The sequence below is a fragment of the Oncorhynchus kisutch genome, unplaced genomic scaffold (genome assembly GCF_002021735.2).
Source record: "Oncorhynchus kisutch isolate 150728-3 unplaced genomic scaffold, Okis_V2 Okis03b-Okis08b_hom, whole genome shotgun sequence".
NCBI lineage: Eukaryota > Metazoa > Chordata > Actinopteri > Salmoniformes > Salmonidae > Oncorhynchus > Oncorhynchus kisutch.
This window is the reverse complement of record NW_022261980.1, coordinates 2,090,679-2,108,654: the sequence shown is the minus strand read 5'-3', so window position 1 is coordinate 2,108,654 and position 17,976 is coordinate 2,090,679. Positions and strand designations below refer to the sequence as shown.

Here is a 17,976-nt window from a genome sequence, read left to right as displayed (position 1 = left end):
ACCCATCTGCATGTCTACAGTGGATTCTAGTCGTTCTCTCTTTAGCTCCACTTCCTCTGTCATGGTGGCTTCAAGCTCACCCGTTATACAGTTGGACCTCACTTCACGTGAGAACTATGCACTCACCGAGGAGAGACATGGCGATCTTTACCGCTGCCGGTGCTGTAAATAGTACTGTGTGTGGACCAGACCAACGCTGTCCCAACACCACCACCTGATGTATCTTGATGTACACTCAATCTCCAGAATTCAGCCAGTACCCTCGGTTATCTCCTGCTACTCATGCGCCACTTACACCTTGGAATATACACACTGCAATGCATGGGTCATTTCCTGACAACAGGACAACAACACTCTCCCCTTATGGCCAGATCACTAATTTGTGACATGTAAATAACAGCCCCTAGTACTCTCATCAGTTACCTGTTACCAAGCCATGTGGCATGAGTCCTCATAAAATGATATCTCAACAATACTACTAAAGTAACCCCTACTACTACTGACACTGCCCATGACCCATACCTCAAACTCCCTCATTTCTGCCATAGTGTAATTCCATGCTGTTACTATAGCCTTTAATTACTGTCCCTACAGTTACTGCCGTGAGAATAACTACTGCATGGAATCTGCCAAGTGTTCCCTGGCTGTTATAAATGGGAAAGAGATGAATGACGTTGGAAGAATATCCAACCTAACAAAACTCTGAGTCACAGGTTTCTTGAAAGTTGACAATCGTGTCTGAAATGCCAACACTATCTCTGCTACTTTCACCATGATCTGGGTATGTGTAACGTTCAATTTAACTTCATAATAGTCCCTATATTGTGCACAGTTAGCTGTACGCGTTCTCCTACGAGCTATCTCCTGTAACAATATACAATATACAATATATCTCAAATCAATTAGTCAATATACCTCAGTCCCTCCTCTGGAACAATGATCACTCTTATGTTCCACGAAACCTAAAAAATATTGACTTAAACAGGGAAAATAGAAAATACATGTTTTAATAATTTCACACACCCCTTGATGCGACTAAAACTAGGTAAAGAACCGTCCATCCGTTACGTTCTATGTGATGTGATGCTGGTCTCCATGCCCGTCTCCTTCATTTTCATCCTTGGGTGTTAATGCAAGACACAGACTATGAGCCTTGTATGCAATTGATTGTACCGAATCATCCAGCAATCTATATGTATTGATGCAATTTAACATAAACATTCTGATGACATGGTAAAACCAAAAAAACGTAATGGTTGACCCAAGCTATCATCTAGTGAGTTCTTTAACAACCTCCCTGTCGGAGAACACTTAAAGATAAGGTTTCTAGATCCTCTCTAGGCCCAATAAATTTGAGCAGTGCCCCCACCCCTCACCGTTTGAGAGCAACTCTCTCTCGCTCTATCCGAATCAAAACTAAAACATTTGATAAATTATCCACCCCAAATTTAGAATGATAGCGCTTAGTGCTTTACTTTGAGTCTAACACTCAAATTCCAGCTTCTCAACCCAGCACACATCATCCCGGTTAGAATGTACAGTTATAAACGGGACCTTTTATTGCCGGTAATAACTGGTCTCATTACAACCCCCGTTTTTCCCTGTTTTCCTGTCTCGAATGGCATGGTAATGAAAGATCAGTATCTCAATGCATCTTAGTCTAAATAGTTTGCATTGTGTAGACCTTCCTCAATACCACCCCCAATTAAACAATTACGGGCACGGTTGACCACCCCACCCTTCTCCCGGCACTTATCATTCTAGCGTGTCTTCTTCTGACAGCGTTACAGTTCATCTTCCCAATGGCACATGTAACTCTTGCCTGTCACATTTGATGGCCCTTAGTAATGTGCCGATTTCAATATAAGCGGCAGGGTAGCCTAGTGGTTAGAGTGTTGGACTAGTAACTGGAAGGTTGCAAGTTCAAACACCCCTACCTGACAAGGCACAAATCTGTCGTTCTACCCCTGAACAGGCAGTTAACCCACTGTTCCTAGGCCGTCATTGAACATAAGAATTTGTTCTTAACTGACTTGCCTAGTTAAATAAAGGTTCAAAAAAAGTAATCAGTTTTTCCCACGTACAAGTCTCTCACCTGAGCCACTACCACCATTCTGCCTGGTCCATTTCTCCCACCAGTACACCAGGAGCATGAGAGAAGTTTGAATGTTATCTCTCTCCATGCTCACTCCACAGCCGCTGTCTCAGGAATAGAGTTCCCTACCTTCCCGGTTGGTCCAGTCTATCCTGCCTCCTTGGTAGGCTCTCAGTTTCTATTTGTACCTGGCCTTCAGTCTCTGGCCCTGGTTGCAGGTTCACACTGTTCTGACTTAGGTTCCCAGACTCCTATCATACTGCTCGTCCCCCAGTCCTCTGTTGTTCTAGGCCACAGTTCCCTGTACTGGTCGCCCCTAAGTTTGTTGTTCTGCCAGGCCCTAGGTATCCTACCCAGCTAGGCCCCACAGTCGCTGGCCTGTCTGCAGTCTTCTGCCCTGCTCAGATCACAGCCCCCTGCCTTAGCTGTTAGACAGTTGCCTAGCCCGCCTGGTTTAGTGCCTACTAGGCACAGAGTTTGCTGCACTAGCTTGCTGTCTCCAGACATATTCAGTCTGCCGTACCCTGGCCCACCAGGCTTAGAGCCTCCTGCTCTGCTAAGCCACAAGTTATCTGTGCTGGGTTCTCAGCCCTTGTCTGCCCTCAGTCCCTAGCACTAGGTCCTCAGTCTCCGTCTGCACTAGGTCTGCTGTCTCCAGCATTGGTCGGACCTCAGTCCCTAGCCCAGGTGGGACATCAGGCTCCTTCCCCGCCATGCTCAAAGGTACCAATCTTTCCAGTAGGCCCTGAGCCCTACTGCTCTCCTAGCCTTCAGTAGTTTCATTTTCCCTCTCAGTTCCAGAGTCAGTTTCCATGGCAGGTCCAGGTTCAGCCATTCTAGTTTTGCTGTCTCCAGCTCTAGTCGGACCTCAGTCCACTGCTCCGCCAGGCAATAGGTTCTCTGCCTCACTAGGTGTGCAGTCCCTGCCTCTAGCAAGTTCGCAGCCCTTAGTCTGCAAACAGTCACCTATTTATTTTTTTATTTTATTTCACCTTTATTTAACCAGGTAGGCAAGTTGAGAACAAGTTCTCATTTACAATTGCGACCTGGCCAAGATAAAGCAAAGCAGTTCGACAGATACAACGACACAGAGTTACACATGGAGTAAAACAAACATACAGTCAATAATACAGTATAAACAGGGTCTATATACAATGTGAGCAAATGAGGTGAAAAGGGAGGTAAAGGCAAAAAAGGCCATGGTGGCAAAGTAAATACAATATAGCAAGTAAAACACTGGAATGGTAGTTTTGCAATGGAAGAATGTGCAAGGTAGAAATAAAAATAATCGGGTGCAAAGGAGCAAAATAACTAAATCAATTAAATACAGTTGGGAAAGAGGTAGTTGTTTGTGCTAAATTATAGGTGGGCTATGTACAGGTTCAGTAATCTGTGAGCTGCTCTGACAGTTGGTGCTTAAAGCTAGTGAGGGAGATAAGTGTTTCCAGTTTCAGAGATTTTTGTAGTTCGTTCCAGTCATTGGCAGCAGAGAACTGGAAGGAGAGGCGGCCAAAGAAAGAATTGGTTTTGGGGGTGACACCTGCTGGAGCGTGTGCTACAGGTGGGAGATGCTATGGTGACCAGCGAGCTGAGATAAGGGGGGACTTTACCTAGCAGGGTCTTGTAGATGACATGGAGCCAGTGGGTTTGGCGACGAGTATGAAGCGAGGGCCAGCCAACGAGAGCGTACAGGTCGCAATGGTGGGTAGTATATGGGGCTTTGGTGACAAAACGGATTCCACTGTGATAGACTGCATCCAATTTGTTGAGTAGGGTATTGGAGGCTGTTTTGTAAATGACATCGCCAAAGTCGAGGATTGGTAGGATGGTCAGTTTTACAAGGGTATGTTTGGCAGCATGAGTGAAGGATGCTTTGTTGCGAAATAGGAAGCCAATTCTAGATTTAACTTTGGATTGGAGATATTTGATATGGGTCTGGAAGGAGAGTTTACAGTCTAACCAGACACCTAAGTATTTGTAGTTGTCCACGTATTCTAAGTCAGAGCCGTCCAGAGTAGTGATGTTGGACAGGCGGGTAGGTGCAGGTAGCGATCGGTTGAAGAGCATGCATTTAGTTTTACTTGTATTTAAGAGCAATTGGAGGCCACGGAAGGAGAGTTGTATGGCATTGAAGCTTGCCTGGAGGGTTGTTAACACAGTGTCCAAAGAAGGACCAGAAGTATACAGAATGGTGTCGTCTGCGTAGAGGTGGATCAGAGACTCACCAGCAGCAAGAGCGACCTCATTGATGTATACAGAGAAGAGAGTCGGTCCAAGAATTGAACCCTGTGGCACCCCCATAGAGACTGCCAGATGTCCGGACAGCAGACCCTCCGATTTGACACACTGAACTCTATCAGAGAAGTAGTTGGTGAACCAGGCGAGGCAATCATTTGAGAAACCAAGGCTGTCGAGTCTGCCGATGAGGATGTGGTGATTGACAGAGTCGAAAGCCTTAGCCAGGTCGATCAATGAATAAACTAGCACTAGGCTATAAGTTCCCTGCTCAGCTAGTTCTGCAGCCTCCCACCATAACTGGCTTGCAGTTGTCAGTCTTAGTGGTAGGTTAAAAGTCGACTGCCCTGTCAGACCATGAGTTTCCTGCACTGATAGGTTCAGCCCCATGACTTGGGGGACCCACTGTTCCCTGACCCCGGGGGATTGCTGTCTCTAATTCTGTGGGGCCGCTCGCCTCCTGCCTTGGACAACTCAAAGCCCTGACGATGTGGGAGACCACCTGACCTCATCTCTGGGGCCCAGCCGGCCCCTACATCCAGATCCCTGATGATCCTCGACAGTTGTGGCCGGTGTGCAACATTCTTCCGCAGCAGTAGACCATACTCAGCGTTCAAAGATGGGCCCCAGCTGCCCTGCAACAGCTGAGTCAGAGGATCCTCCGCCACACCCGTGTTATTCCATGGGGTGGCCCAGGACTGTCCCTGCGTCTCCATGCACCTTCTTTATTGGGCGGCCCATAATCCCCTTGTCGGCACCCTACAGGCCCTCATGGTCCTCTAAAGTGACAGTAGTAATAAGCTTCCCTTCACTGCTCTGCCCCTTTGCCCTAACTGTCCTTCTATACAGGACTAGGCGCTTAAGAACTAAGCCCCCATTGCGACCTTTTCCAAGTTGTTTGGATTTCCATAAGAAATCCAGGGGCGGCTGTAAAAACCATTGTGGGCCATTGAGAGATTGCGAAAGTGGATGCTTGAATCAAACAGCGCCTTGAGCCAAGTTGGTGAAGATGAATGTCCTGAATGGACAACAGTAGTGTCAAAAAGTAGAACAAAATGGGTGGATATCTCCACTGTCAATCACAGCCCTTCGGTTTTTGGCCAATCAGTTGGCTTGGACACACATGTGGACACTGCACCTGCCCATTCTAGCTTAGGGTTTGGTTGACTTCGCAAGAAGAAGACAAGAAGAAGACACAAGTTTGGATGGTGACCAAGTTTACAGTTTACTCTTAAGAACATTGTGAGTGCAACAAAGGGAAACATCAGTAGATTCCTAAGTAACTGAAGAGTGTGTGTGTTAAAAGTATACAGTTGAAGTCAGAAGTTTATATACACCTTAGCCAAACACATTTAAACTCAGTTTTTCACAATTCCTGACATTTAATCAGAGTAAAAATTCCCTGACTTAGGTCAGTTAGGATCACCACTTTATTTTAACAATGTGAAATGTCAGAATAATAGTGGAGAGAATGATTTATTTCAGCTTTTATTTCTTTCATCACATTCTCAGTGGGTCAGAAGTTTACATACACTCAATTAGTGTTTGGTAGCATTTCCTTTAAATAGTTTAATTTGGGTCAAACGTTTCGGATAGGCTTCCACAAGCTTCACACAATAAGTTAGGTGAATTTTGGGTTATTCCTCCTGACAGAGCTGGTGTAACTGAGTCAGGATTGTAGGCCTCCTTGCTCTCACACGCTTTTTCTGTTCTGTCCACAAATTTTCTATAGGATTGATTTCAGGGCTTTGTGATGGCCACTCCATTACCTTGACTTTGTTGTCCTTAAGCCATTTTGCCACAACTTTGGAAGTGTGCTTGGGGTCATTGTCCATTTGGAAGACCCATTTGCGACCAAGCTTTAACTTCCTCACTGATGTCTTGAGATGTTGCTTCAATATATCCACATCATTTTCCTTCCTCATGAAGCCATCTATTTTGTGAAGTGCATCTGTCCCTCCTGCAGCAAAGCACCCCCACAACATGATGCTGCCACCCCATGCTTCACGGTTGGGATGGTATCTTCGGCTTGCAAGCATCCCCCTTTTTCCTCCAAATATAACAATGGTCATTATGTTATGTTATTATATTATGGTCATTGTGATACAGTGAATTATAAGTGAAATATCTGTCTGTAAACAATTGTTTGAAAAATTACTTGTGTCATGCACAAAGTAGATGTACTTACCGACTTGCCAAAACTATAGTTTGTTAACAAGAAATTTGTAGAGTGGTTGAAAAACTAGTTTTAATGACTCCAACATAAGTGTATGTAAACTTCCGACTTCAACTGTATGTGGTAGTGATGAAGATGAATAAACCTCCTGGACTGAGAAGCATCCGTGCTGCTTTTGCCAGACAGCTTGTAGCGAATCAAAACCAATTTGATCAGCATTAAGTTCTAGTGGGTAAGGGCATTCACAGCCGACCGCTCAGACGAGCTCCCGCTTGCTGCATTTTTACAACTGGAGTGGAGGATACATGTATGAGCGATAATTAATAGTTTCTGTTTGGGATGCGTTTGTTGAGTAAGGATGCAGATGTGGGAGACCTGTTTGACGTGTTGAAAATGGTGAAGTATGCGCTGGGAAAAGTGGAGTCTATCAGAGTGACCAGGAGTGGTCTTATTTTGATTCATTGTATTTCTGAATAACCTACAGTACCTACGCATGTGAAGCTTGGTTACGTCAGATATTCTGTAAGAGCTTTCATCCCCAAACTCCTTCATGTTTCATGTGTGTACAGACGCACGGAGTATACTGAAGAACGGTGTGTAGAAGGACCACGGTATTTCAATTCTGCTGGGGATCATGATCCCGTGTTCCTGGAGTGCCATGTAAGGGTGAAGGAGACTGAGGTGGAAAAAGTTAGAGCGGTCAGTCAAATCTCCTATGCAGAGGAGATTAAAAGAGTTGTCGATATGGTAGTGGGCGCACCACAGCCTGTAGTAAATGTTTGTTGTCAGTCAAACTGTGTGTTAAAAATGTGGATTTTGTGGAATTCATTGCCACAGTTATAAACTGTATGGCTGAAGTCTCAAAGAAGTCAAAGAAACTGGACATTATTGTGGCAGCAGAAGAAAAGTGTTTGTGATTTAAGGATTTTACATCTGAATACTTGCAAGGCCGTACTGGCGCCAGAAGACGGCCCGCCCTTCCAGGCTCATCTTGAGCCTATGAGGGGCTCAGATCTGTGTTGTTTTTTTACAGAAAAGTTGTTTGATTTAGTTTTGACTGGTACTATATATACTAAAGTTTGGACACACCTACTCATTCAAGGGTTTTTCTTTATTTGGACTATTTTCTGTATTGTAGAATAATAGTGAAGACATTTTTATTTGACCTTTATTTAACTAGGCAAGTCAGTTAAGACCAAAATCTTATTTTCAATGACGGCCTAGGAACAGGGGCAGAACGACAGATTAGTACCTTGTCAGCTCGGGGGTTTGAACTTGCAACCTTCCGGTTACCAAGAGTGTGCAAAGCTGTCATCAAGGCAAAGGGTGGCTACTGTGAAGAATCTAAAATCTAACATATATATTGTTTTGTTTAACACTTTTTTTGGTTACTAGATGATTCCATATGTGTTATTTCATAGTTTAGATTTTTTTCACTAATATTCTTCAATGTAGAAAAGAGAAAAAATAAAGAAAACCCCTTGAATGAGTAGGTGTGTTCGAACTTTTGACTGGTACTGTATATATAATGTTTTTGGTGTAGTTTGGTTGTATGTTTTGTTTTTGGGGAATCCTGTTTCCATCCCACACAGTAGGTGGTGAGATGTACACTAAATTGTGCCAAAGTCAATATATCATAGAAGAAGAAGGAACCATTGTAACCATAAATGTTCCATAGGTAGAAAAGTATTTCCAGTCATCCTGATGATAGATTACATATGTAAGGAGGTGGGACAGGGAGTGGGTGTGGCCTTTGCTTATGATGGGGCTGTATGGAAGAGAGGTGGGAATGTGAAATATGTGATGAGGAAGATGCAAGAAGCTGTGGGAGTTTTGGAAGATTGGTCTCTAACATGGGGGTTTAGGATGTCTGTGGCCAAGTCCTGCTTTATAGTCAGGGTATAGGTAGGGTGTATGAGTTCAAGTATTTAGGTATGTGGTTTGATGAGAGGCTTTCATGGAAGAGACATGTAGAGCATATTGAAATTAAGTGAAGAATGGTGCTGAACCTCATGAGGGAAGTGGCAGGATATGATTGGGGGTCAGATAGACATGTTGCACATGTTGTATATATACCGGGCATTGATCAGGTCATCTTTGGATTATGGGTGCCTTGTATATGGATCGGCAGCCAAAACGGCACTACAACACCTGGATAGGATATAGGATACAGTCAAAAGCCCTGAGATTGTGTGGGGTGCCTTCAGGACACCACCTGTTGAGGTATTGCAGGTGGATAGTGTGGAACTGCCAGTGAGGATTTTTTAATTGTAACCGTTATTTAACTAGGCAAGTCAGTTCAAAACAAATTCATATTTTACAATGACAGTCTACCGGGGAACAGTGGGTTAACTGTCTTGTTCAGGGGCAGAATGACTGTACTGTGCAGCCATCTTCATCGACCTTGCCAAGGCTTTCGACTCTGTCAATCACCATATTCTTATCGGCAGACTCAGTAGCCTCGGTTTTTCGGATGACTGCCTTGCCTGGTTCACCAATTACTTTGCAGACAGAGTTCAGTGTGTCAAATCGGAGGGCATGCTGTCCGGCCCTCTGGCAGTCTCTATGGGGGTGCCACAGGGTTCAATTCTCGGGCCGACTCTTTTCTCTGTATATATCAATGATGTTGCTCTTGCTGCGGGCTATTCCCTGATCCACCTCTACGCAGACGACACCATTCTATATACTTTCGGCCCGTCATTGGACACTGTGCTATCTGACCTCCAAACGAGCTTCAATGCCATACAACACTCCTTCCGTGGCCTCCAACTGCTCTTAAACGCTAGTAAAACCAAATGCATGCTTTTCAACCAATCGCTGCCTGCACCCGCATGCCCGACCAGCATCACCACCCTGGATGGTTCCGACCTTGAATATGTGGACATCTATAAGTACCTAGGTGTCTGGCTAGACTGCAAACTCTCCTTCCAGACTCATATCAAACATCTCCAATCGAAAATCAAATCAAGAGTCGGCTTTCTATTCCGCAACAAAGCCTCCTTCACTCACGCCGCCAAGCTTACCCTAGTAAAACTGACTATCCTACCGATCCTCGACTTTGGCGATGTCATCTACAAAATGGCTTCCAACACTCTACTCAGCAAACTGGATGCAGTCTATCACAGTGCCATCCGTTTTGTCACTAAAGCACCTTATACCACCCACCACTGCGACTTGTATGCTCTAGTCGGCTGGCCCTCGCTACATATTCATCGCCAGACCCACTGGCTCCAGGTCATCTACAAGTCCATGCTAGGTAAAGCTCCGCCTTATCTCAGTTCACTGGTCACGATGGCAACACCCATCCGTAGCACGCGCTCCAGCAGGTGTATCTCACTGATCATCCCTAAAGCCAACACCTCATTTGGCCGCCTTTCATTCCAGTACTCTGCTGCCTGTGACTGGAACGAATTGCAAAAATCGCTGAAGTTGGAGACTTTTATCTCCCTCACCAACTTCAAACATCAGCTATCTGAGCAGCTAACCGATCGCTGCAGCTGTACATAGTCTATTGGTAAATAGCCCACCCATTTTCACCTACCTCATCCCCATACTGTTTTTATTTATTTACTTTTCTGCTCTTTTGCACACCAATATCTCTACCTGTACATGACCATCTGATCATTTATCACTCCAGTGTTAATCTGCAAAATTGTAATCATTCGCCTACCTCCTCATGCCTTTTGCACACACTGTATATAGACTCCCCCTTTTTTTTCTACTGTGTTATTGACTTGTTAATTGTTTACTCCATGTGTAACTCTGTGTTGTCTGTTCACACTGCTATGCTTTATCTTGGCCAGGTCGCAGTTGCAAATGAGAACTTGTTCTCAACTAGCCTACCTGGTTAAATAAAGGTGAAAAAAAATAATAATAATAATAAAAAAGACAGATTTTTACCTTGTCAGCTTGGGGATTCGAGTCAGCAACCTTTCAGTTACTGGCCCAACGCTCTAACCACTAGGCTACCTGCCACCCTGATAAGGTGGGACAAACTTGTGTACTGGACAAGGTTGAAAGGACATCCTGTGGTCACGACAACTGGGGAATGCTGGGAGCAAGGATTGGGTAAGTAGAGGGCATACGGGTGGACAATCGGGCAGAAGGTGGTAGAATATGGACTGGGGGCGAGCGAGATAGGGCTAGCAATTACATCGGGTAACGTTCCTCCGTGGCTTTTTCCGAAACCAAGAGTAGATGTGGACATAATTGAGGGCAGGAGAGAATGAGGTGAGGATGTGAGACGGTGTGTGGAGAGACATATAGATAATCGGTTTTATTTGTTTTTAAGGATATATACAGATGGTTAAAATGATCCAGTCAGTGGTTGGGTGGGGGCAGTGGTGTATATCCCAGATTTCAATGTTAGAGTATGTAAGCGGTTAACTGATTATGTGTCAGTGTATGCGGCCGAGTTGATGGCCTTAAGATGGGTGGAGGAGGTGAAACCACTCCGTGGTGATCTGCTCTGATTTACCTGCAGTTTGAGTAGTGTGAAGATGGGCAGGTCGGATAGGGGAGGCTTGTTTGTGGCGATGATGGTGCTGTTATTGGATTGGAGAGGATGGGAATGGTGGTAAGCTTTTGCTGGGTTCCTACCCATGTGGGTGTGGAGGGGTAATGAGAAGGCAGATGTGGTGGCTAAGAGTGCTGTGAGGAGAGAGGGGGTAGATATTAAGGTCCCGCTGGGCTGCAGGGAAATCAAGTCCTTGATCTGGGCAAAATGGCTTGATCTTTGGCAAAGGGAGTGTGATGCTAGTAGTAAGGGGAGGCAATTTTACAGCATGCACCGGTTAGGAAAGGAAGATGTGGGGAGTATGGGATGTAGGACAGAGGAAGTTGTGTGGAGTAGACTACAGTTTGAGTTTTAATGCCACGTTGTGGATGATAGAGAGACAAGAAACAGGTATGTGTGATGAGTGTTTAGTGGAGGAAACGGTGGTGCAGGTGTTGATATTTTGTGGACTGTATGACGTAGATAGGGAGAGATTGTGTGAAAGGGTTAGAGGCTGGCTGGGTTGCTGTAGTGGACGGAGGAAAGTGGTGTCTAGGGCTCTATTTCACTTTCTTAGAGGAACATGAATAATGAATATAATTTAATAGAATATAGGTAGGCCGTGACTGGTCTCACACTCCAGTGTTGTAGGTGGCAGTGTATGCTCCTTAAAAGGATGCGATCCGATCCGCCAACCCAATCCCAACGAAGAAGAATGATTTCCGGTAATGTTAGAGTATTTCCTGTGGTGGTCGAGAAAATAAACGACGGGTTTGTTTTGCTATCTAGAAGTCGATTTAATTTTTTGTTAATATTTTGATATTGTTGATCGGGCAATCATGTCTGGACGGGACGCCCTCAACATGAAGCAACCGCCGATCCAGTCCACGGCTGGTGCTGTGCCGATTCGAAATGAGAAAGGTGAGTTTTCCTGTAGCTAACTTTAGCTAAGGCAAGCTATCCTGGACTAGGTGGTAGCCGATTTCATGGTAGCAATAGATAGCTATCTAGCCATCCAAGTACACAACTTTGTATAACTTAGCTAGTTAATATCACGATATAATTGCATGCTGCATTTTCTTAATTGTACGGACAAACCTTTTGTCTGCGTCTACAGTAGATATAAAAATCACAATTTATGCCCTTACTCATGTTTCAATCCATCACAAAACCAAAACGACAGTATATACAACTTAACCTCACTAAATGTAACAGAGTAAGTAGAGCCATCTATGATAATGGACAGTTTGCTCGCCTACTTTCGTCCCCAGGTGAGATTTCGATGGAGAAGGTGAAGGTGAAGCGATATGTGTCGGGTAAACGTCCCGACTATGCTCCCATGGACTCCTCTGACGAGGAGGAGGAGGACTTCCAGTTTATAAAAAAGGCTAAGGATGCCGAGCCTGAGATGGAAATGGAGGAAGAGGTGGTGTCTGACCCGCGTCTCAAGCGTCTGCTAAACCGCGTCTCTGAGGATGCCGAGGAGAGGTGAAGATAATTCTCATTGATCCATCTTGTGGGATCCTGTGTTGGTTGTGATGGCTCCCAGTCCCATCTTCATTGAGCTGAACTGTATTTGTCAGTAGACGCCCATAGTTGGGTGAGGGGTTGTTAAAACCTTTCTGCACATATTGTGGGTTATCAGGAATTTGAATACTATGAATGACTGACTGATTTTTATTGGGCTTTGATCTCTAAACCATTTAGGCCTAACTATTAGCCCTATTGGATGTTGAGTGCTGTGATGATTGTAAATGTTTCTTTCTCTCTCTCTCAGGTTGGCAAGACACAGACAGATCGCAGAGCCGGAGGTGGTTGCAGAGAGCAGTGAAGACTCCGACGAGGGAACCTGGCACCCAGAGAGAGCACCCGAAGAGAGCAGTGACGAAGAGGAGGAGGAAGAGGAAGAAGTGGATGATGAGGTGAGTGACACAAGGATCTTCTTGGAAAGCTGGATCAGGCACCCCTTTTATTCATTAAGATTCATTAAGATTTTAAAGACAAAACTGATCTTAGAACAGCACTTATACAAGATACCCTTTACGTAACACATTGACTTTGTTTTGTGTGTAGGAAATCGAGAGGCGGCGAGCGATGATGCGCCAGCGAGCACAGGAGCGGAAGAACGAGGACATGCCGGAGATCATGGAGGTGGAGGAAGAAGGGAATTCGGGCGCGGAGAAGGAGGAGTCGGAGTCAGAGTACGAGGAGTACACGGACAGTGAAGATGAGGCCGAGCCGCGGTTAAAACCAGTCTTCATCCGCAAGTAAGGAGTCCTGCCATCCAAGATTACTCCTGAACCATTATCAGGGCTTAATATAATTTATTTCAGAATGTAATAACTTTATTTTTCTAAGGGAAACTTTGATCGTGGGCTTGGGATTAGACAATTCAAAACTGCCAAATTGACTGATGAAAATACATTTGGCTTATACAAGAAATAATTTAAATTTAAAAGCCAGTACAAAACTGTTACCAGCTATGCTGTTTTCTACTGCATGCATCAGTTTGTGTATACCTGCTGTCCTGTTATCATATGAACAGAGTATGTTCATAACAAATGGATTGTGTTGCAGCGTTTGTGTCCCGAGTGAGAAAATGAGATTTTGATGTGTATCTCCTCAGGAAGGACCGAGTAACAGTGGCGGAGCGCGAGGCGGACGAGCTCAAACAGCGGGAGCTGGAGGCGGAGGCCAAGAAGCAGGTGGAGGAGCGGCGGCGCTACACCCTGAAGATCGTGGAGGAGGAGGCCAAGAAGGAGTTTGAGGAGAACCGCCGCACTCTGGCTGCTCTCGACTCCCTGGACACGGACGGGGAGAATGAGGAGGAGGAGTATGAGGCGTGGAAGGTCCGGGAGCTCAAGCGCATCAAGAGGGACCGGGAGGCCCGTGAAGCGTGAGTACAGTCAGACTTAAACATGAACCATGGTGTTCACTAGGCACAAAATGAACATAGATCTGAAACGGTCAAGTACTATCTTGAAACAGTCGTTTTCATTTTTGAAACATTTTGCTACAGTGTGTCCTAATGTGCAGCACTTTAAACCATTCAAAACCATTTACAGGCAAATGCATAAGAGCGGAACATATTAAGACAGTCTTGAATGACAATGGAAGTAGACATCAGAAATACTTCACATAGGGCATTGATTCACTTAACCATTGAAAGCTGGTGTTGTTCCCTCTCAAAGTAAAAAAGGCTAGTGTCTTTGTTTTTAGATTATGTGATTATCTGTATGAATGATCTGTACACTTGAAGTGTTTATACCCACGTTAATAATTACTGGTCCAGAATTCATTATGTTGACACGGGCCTTTGCTGTCCATGTAACCCACTTGCCTTGTCGGATTTTCCAGAATGGAGAAAGAGAAGTCTGAGATTGAGAGGTTCCACAGCCTCACCGAGGAGGAGCGCAGGGCCGAGCTGCGGAATAATGGCAAACAGATCACAAACAAGGCCTCTAAGGGCAAATATAAGTTCCTCCAGAAGTACTACCACAGAGGAGCCTTCTTCATGGTGAGTTGTAGACACGGGGGTTCAGAGAACTCCGTACAGTGCATTCTTATAAGAAACACACCACCAGATGTTGCTGATGAGTGATTGTTAGAATTGTAGGAGAAAGTGTAAGTATAGGAGTGATCTGTCTCATGTTTGTTAGCCACTACATGTGTTAGATTGTTGTATGAGTGATTCTTATAAGCAGTGTGTGTGCACTGTTGTAGAATATTCAGAGATGTGATTCAGGTATATAAAATATGTATGATCCTTCATTCATATAATTGAAACTTGGTAAACGTATTTTGTCCGACTAGCTCGTCTTGTCTTTGATGTTGGCTGAATGTGATCTGTTTCCAGGACGAAGAGGAGAATGTGTTCAAGAGAGACTTCAGTGCCCCCACTCTGGAGGACCACTTCAACAAAACCATCCTCCCCAAAGTCATGCAGGTCAGCTGGACTTCTTTCAAACATTATACTTTTGTAGCACATATAATCCCCCTATGTTTATTTATTATAAATGTACACTATCAATGTAAACAGCAAATTCATACTGTTTTTGAACCCAGTGTATTGGCAACCCCTATTTAAATTCATTTCTTTAATTTATAGTGGCTATACAGAATGTTTTTTGTTCTGGAGCTGCTCTTGAGACAATGTTCTCCTAAATGGACAGATATTATCCAGACATTACCTCAAAATAAGGATGTGTGTGGTTTCATGGCAATAAATTATACAATTATATGAGCCATACAGTCAACAATTGGCAAATAAACATCCACAGATAGTTCATCTTTAACAACCCCCTCATTTAATTCCAGGTCAAGAACTTTGGTCGCTCCGGACGCACTAAGTACACCCACCTGGTGGATCAGGACACCACATCGTTTGACTCAGCCTGGGCTCAGGAGAGCGCTCAGAACAGCAAGTTCTTTAAGCAGAAGGCTGCAGGAGTGAGAGATGTGTTTGACCGACCAACAGTGCAAAAGAGGAAGACCTGAATCTAAGTTGAGGGGGAAGAGAGACACACTTGGTGTGTTCAGTGGGATGAAATGTTTCAGAATGTTGCAGATGGAAATAGAATATACTTCAGTGAAGTGTAGTTCATGGCCATACATTTACCTGCAATATCCTGAATGCACCAACCCTTTGAGCAAGGCCCTGGGTTTAGGGCTATGCCCCGATAATGTGTAGATGCTTCATGGAGGCATATTGATGTAATTTTGTACATTTTCAAAGTTGTGTAGCTATTTTGTTTTATCGCCATTGATCTGACATCTGTTAATTTCTAACTTGGATATAAAGCGTACGTGATTAAAACATAACATTTTCATCCATTGGTTTTATTTCATTCCACATTTATTATAAATCAAAAACAGGTGCTTGAAAAAGTAATCCATTTTTAAGTATTGTTGAATATACATAGAGAGAAATGCAATGTTTTATTTCAGTTGACAAAATGTCTGATTTGAGCTATGGAATGGAGTCAATGAATACAGTCAGGCTAGGAAGCAGTCCAGTGTCCAATGCTGCTGCATAAAGCTGCTCTCGGGTCAGTTTCTCCTGGTCAGTTTGACAGGTCAATCAGAGCCTCTACCACATTGCCCATGTGTTCTCTCAGACTGCGCTCGGCCACTCCCCGGGAGATCTCCATCTCACCCATCTGTGGAAAGACAGTTGAGGCAGGACATTAGAATAATCAGAATGGGTAGTTGTATTGATAGAACACTTCAGACGGTCTATGAATGTATCTCTGAAGCATAGTTTCTAATAACACCCCCTAGTAGAATATGGATGACTAGAGTTCCAGAGGACTAATTTGATTTAATGCTTTTGTGATGCAAAAGATCATTAACTTTAGATGAGGGTTGTGACCCTGAAACTTAAACAAGAAACATGTCGGGGGATACTTACAATGAGTTCTACATCCTCTTTCTTGATAGTGACTTTAGCCAGTTCCTTTTCCCTGAAATCATAACCACAGACAAGTCATTAGTGTACTCATTCATTTCCAGATCAATGATTGTTGAATGAAAATCTGACAAAGGAAGTGACTCACCTATCTTGTTTAGCTTTCTGTTCTCTTGATCTCCTGTCTCCAATCACTGACATAGCCTGAAACAGGACATGCAGACATCAGAAAGTCAAAGGGATCATATCTGTATGACAGCACTGACGAGTCAGTAACTAGAACTCCCAAAACAGGTTGGAAGAGTAAATTATGCAAGGCAGAAAAACCTACAAGCAGCCATAGGCTAACGCTTGCTGAATAGACAGAAGCTCTACCCTGTCCTGGGATGTACAGCGCCTGTTCTGTTCAGGGATGACTTGGTTAAACAGCACGTGCCAACGTGAAATGACGCGTTTGTATGTTGATTACGGTAACATTTTCACAACACATGGTTTGTGCAAATATGTTTCCATTCTTCACTGTACGCCGGTTAGGCCCGTTGTTAGCATACGCTAGCTAGCCTTCATGCTAACGTGGGCACCCATCGTCGCCCCGCGTGCTTGGCCCAGTCTCACCGTTTCAAGATCGGAGCTCGATATTTCCTTCTCCTCGGCATAATCGGTGACTCTCTCCAAATCGGCAGCCCCACTATCATGTTTCCGAGGCTTTTCTGCTGGTTTTCCAGTGCAGTTCTCCTCAGCTTCCAGGTCCAAATCCACATCTCCCTCTGCCGCCATGTTTGTCCCTGTAGAGCCGGAACGAAAAGAGAGTGGGTATCCGTTTACAAAACTATCGGAAGGCAAATTAAGAAGCACCGATGTCACATGGTTTCCAGTGTGAGTGCTAACCAAGTCCTTCGGACTTTCATACCCTCATTGCAGGTTACAAAAAGGTTAAGGTTAGGGTTATGTAAGAGTTGGGGTTATAGGGTAGGGTCGTCCCAAGGATCCCAGATAGCGAATATAGAAAAAAACGCAATCCATTATCAGCAATTTGTACGCAAAAATTCAAATATTTTACATTGATATTCAGTTTTAATTTGTATTTTGTTAACTTCATATACAATTAGATTAACTAAATCTTTATCCTAAATTATGTTATAGTAGTTATGCTCATATTACTACAAATTATGCATATTCTAGCATGCCAGGCAAATATTTAATTTACCATGCAACATACATTTCTTGATATCCTTAAAGTGATACAGCCAGTAGTTTTGAAAGTAGCGCTCATCACCAGCCAAAACTAGTCCCTGAAAAGTGTGCAAGGTGATATGTTACATCCTGGAAAAGAAGAAATGTCATGCAATTACGGATTTGCAAGTGCTTAAAGTAACTGTCCAGTGTTTCCAGATTTCTATGATATATGACATATAATTAATTACAATATGAATGAAATAGTTTTCCTGCTCAAAAATTGTAATTAAGTATGTTAAAAATCAGCTTTTCTTCGTTGGAATGGTGTGGGCGTACCACAACAATGTAATGGCATGGGTGTATACCGGTCATTATAGATATTCATGAGCGTA

At 44.0% G+C, this 17,976-nt stretch overlaps 2 protein-coding genes across 2 annotated transcripts; one reads left to right on the top strand and one right to left on the bottom strand.

Annotated features, from left to right (window-relative positions):
- Nucleotides 1–11,704: 11,704 nt before the first annotated feature.
- mfap1 (microfibril associated protein 1) lies at nucleotides 11,705–15,834 on the top strand. Its single transcript, XM_031812748.1, has 8 exons — nucleotides 11,705–11,922; nucleotides 12,273–12,489; nucleotides 12,779–12,923; nucleotides 13,075–13,268; nucleotides 13,628–13,897; nucleotides 14,359–14,518; nucleotides 14,858–14,947; nucleotides 15,319–15,834. The coding sequence occupies exons 1-8, from the start codon at nucleotides 11,841–11,843 to the stop codon at nucleotides 15,496–15,498; spliced, it is 1,338 nt and encodes a 445-aa protein (XP_031668608.1). The 5' UTR covers nucleotides 11,705–11,840; the 3' UTR covers nucleotides 15,499–15,834.
- Nucleotides 15,825–17,231, bottom strand: hypk (huntingtin interacting protein K). Its single transcript, XM_031812749.1, has 4 exons — nucleotides 17,024–17,231; nucleotides 16,557–16,612; nucleotides 16,412–16,463; nucleotides 15,825–16,160 (listed from the first exon to the last, which is right to left on the bottom strand). The coding sequence occupies exons 1-4, from the start codon at nucleotides 17,183–17,185 to the stop codon at nucleotides 16,065–16,067; spliced, it is 366 nt and encodes a 121-aa protein (XP_031668609.1). The 5' UTR covers nucleotides 17,186–17,231; the 3' UTR covers nucleotides 15,825–16,064.
- Between the last annotated feature and the right edge of the window lie 745 nt (nucleotides 17,232–17,976).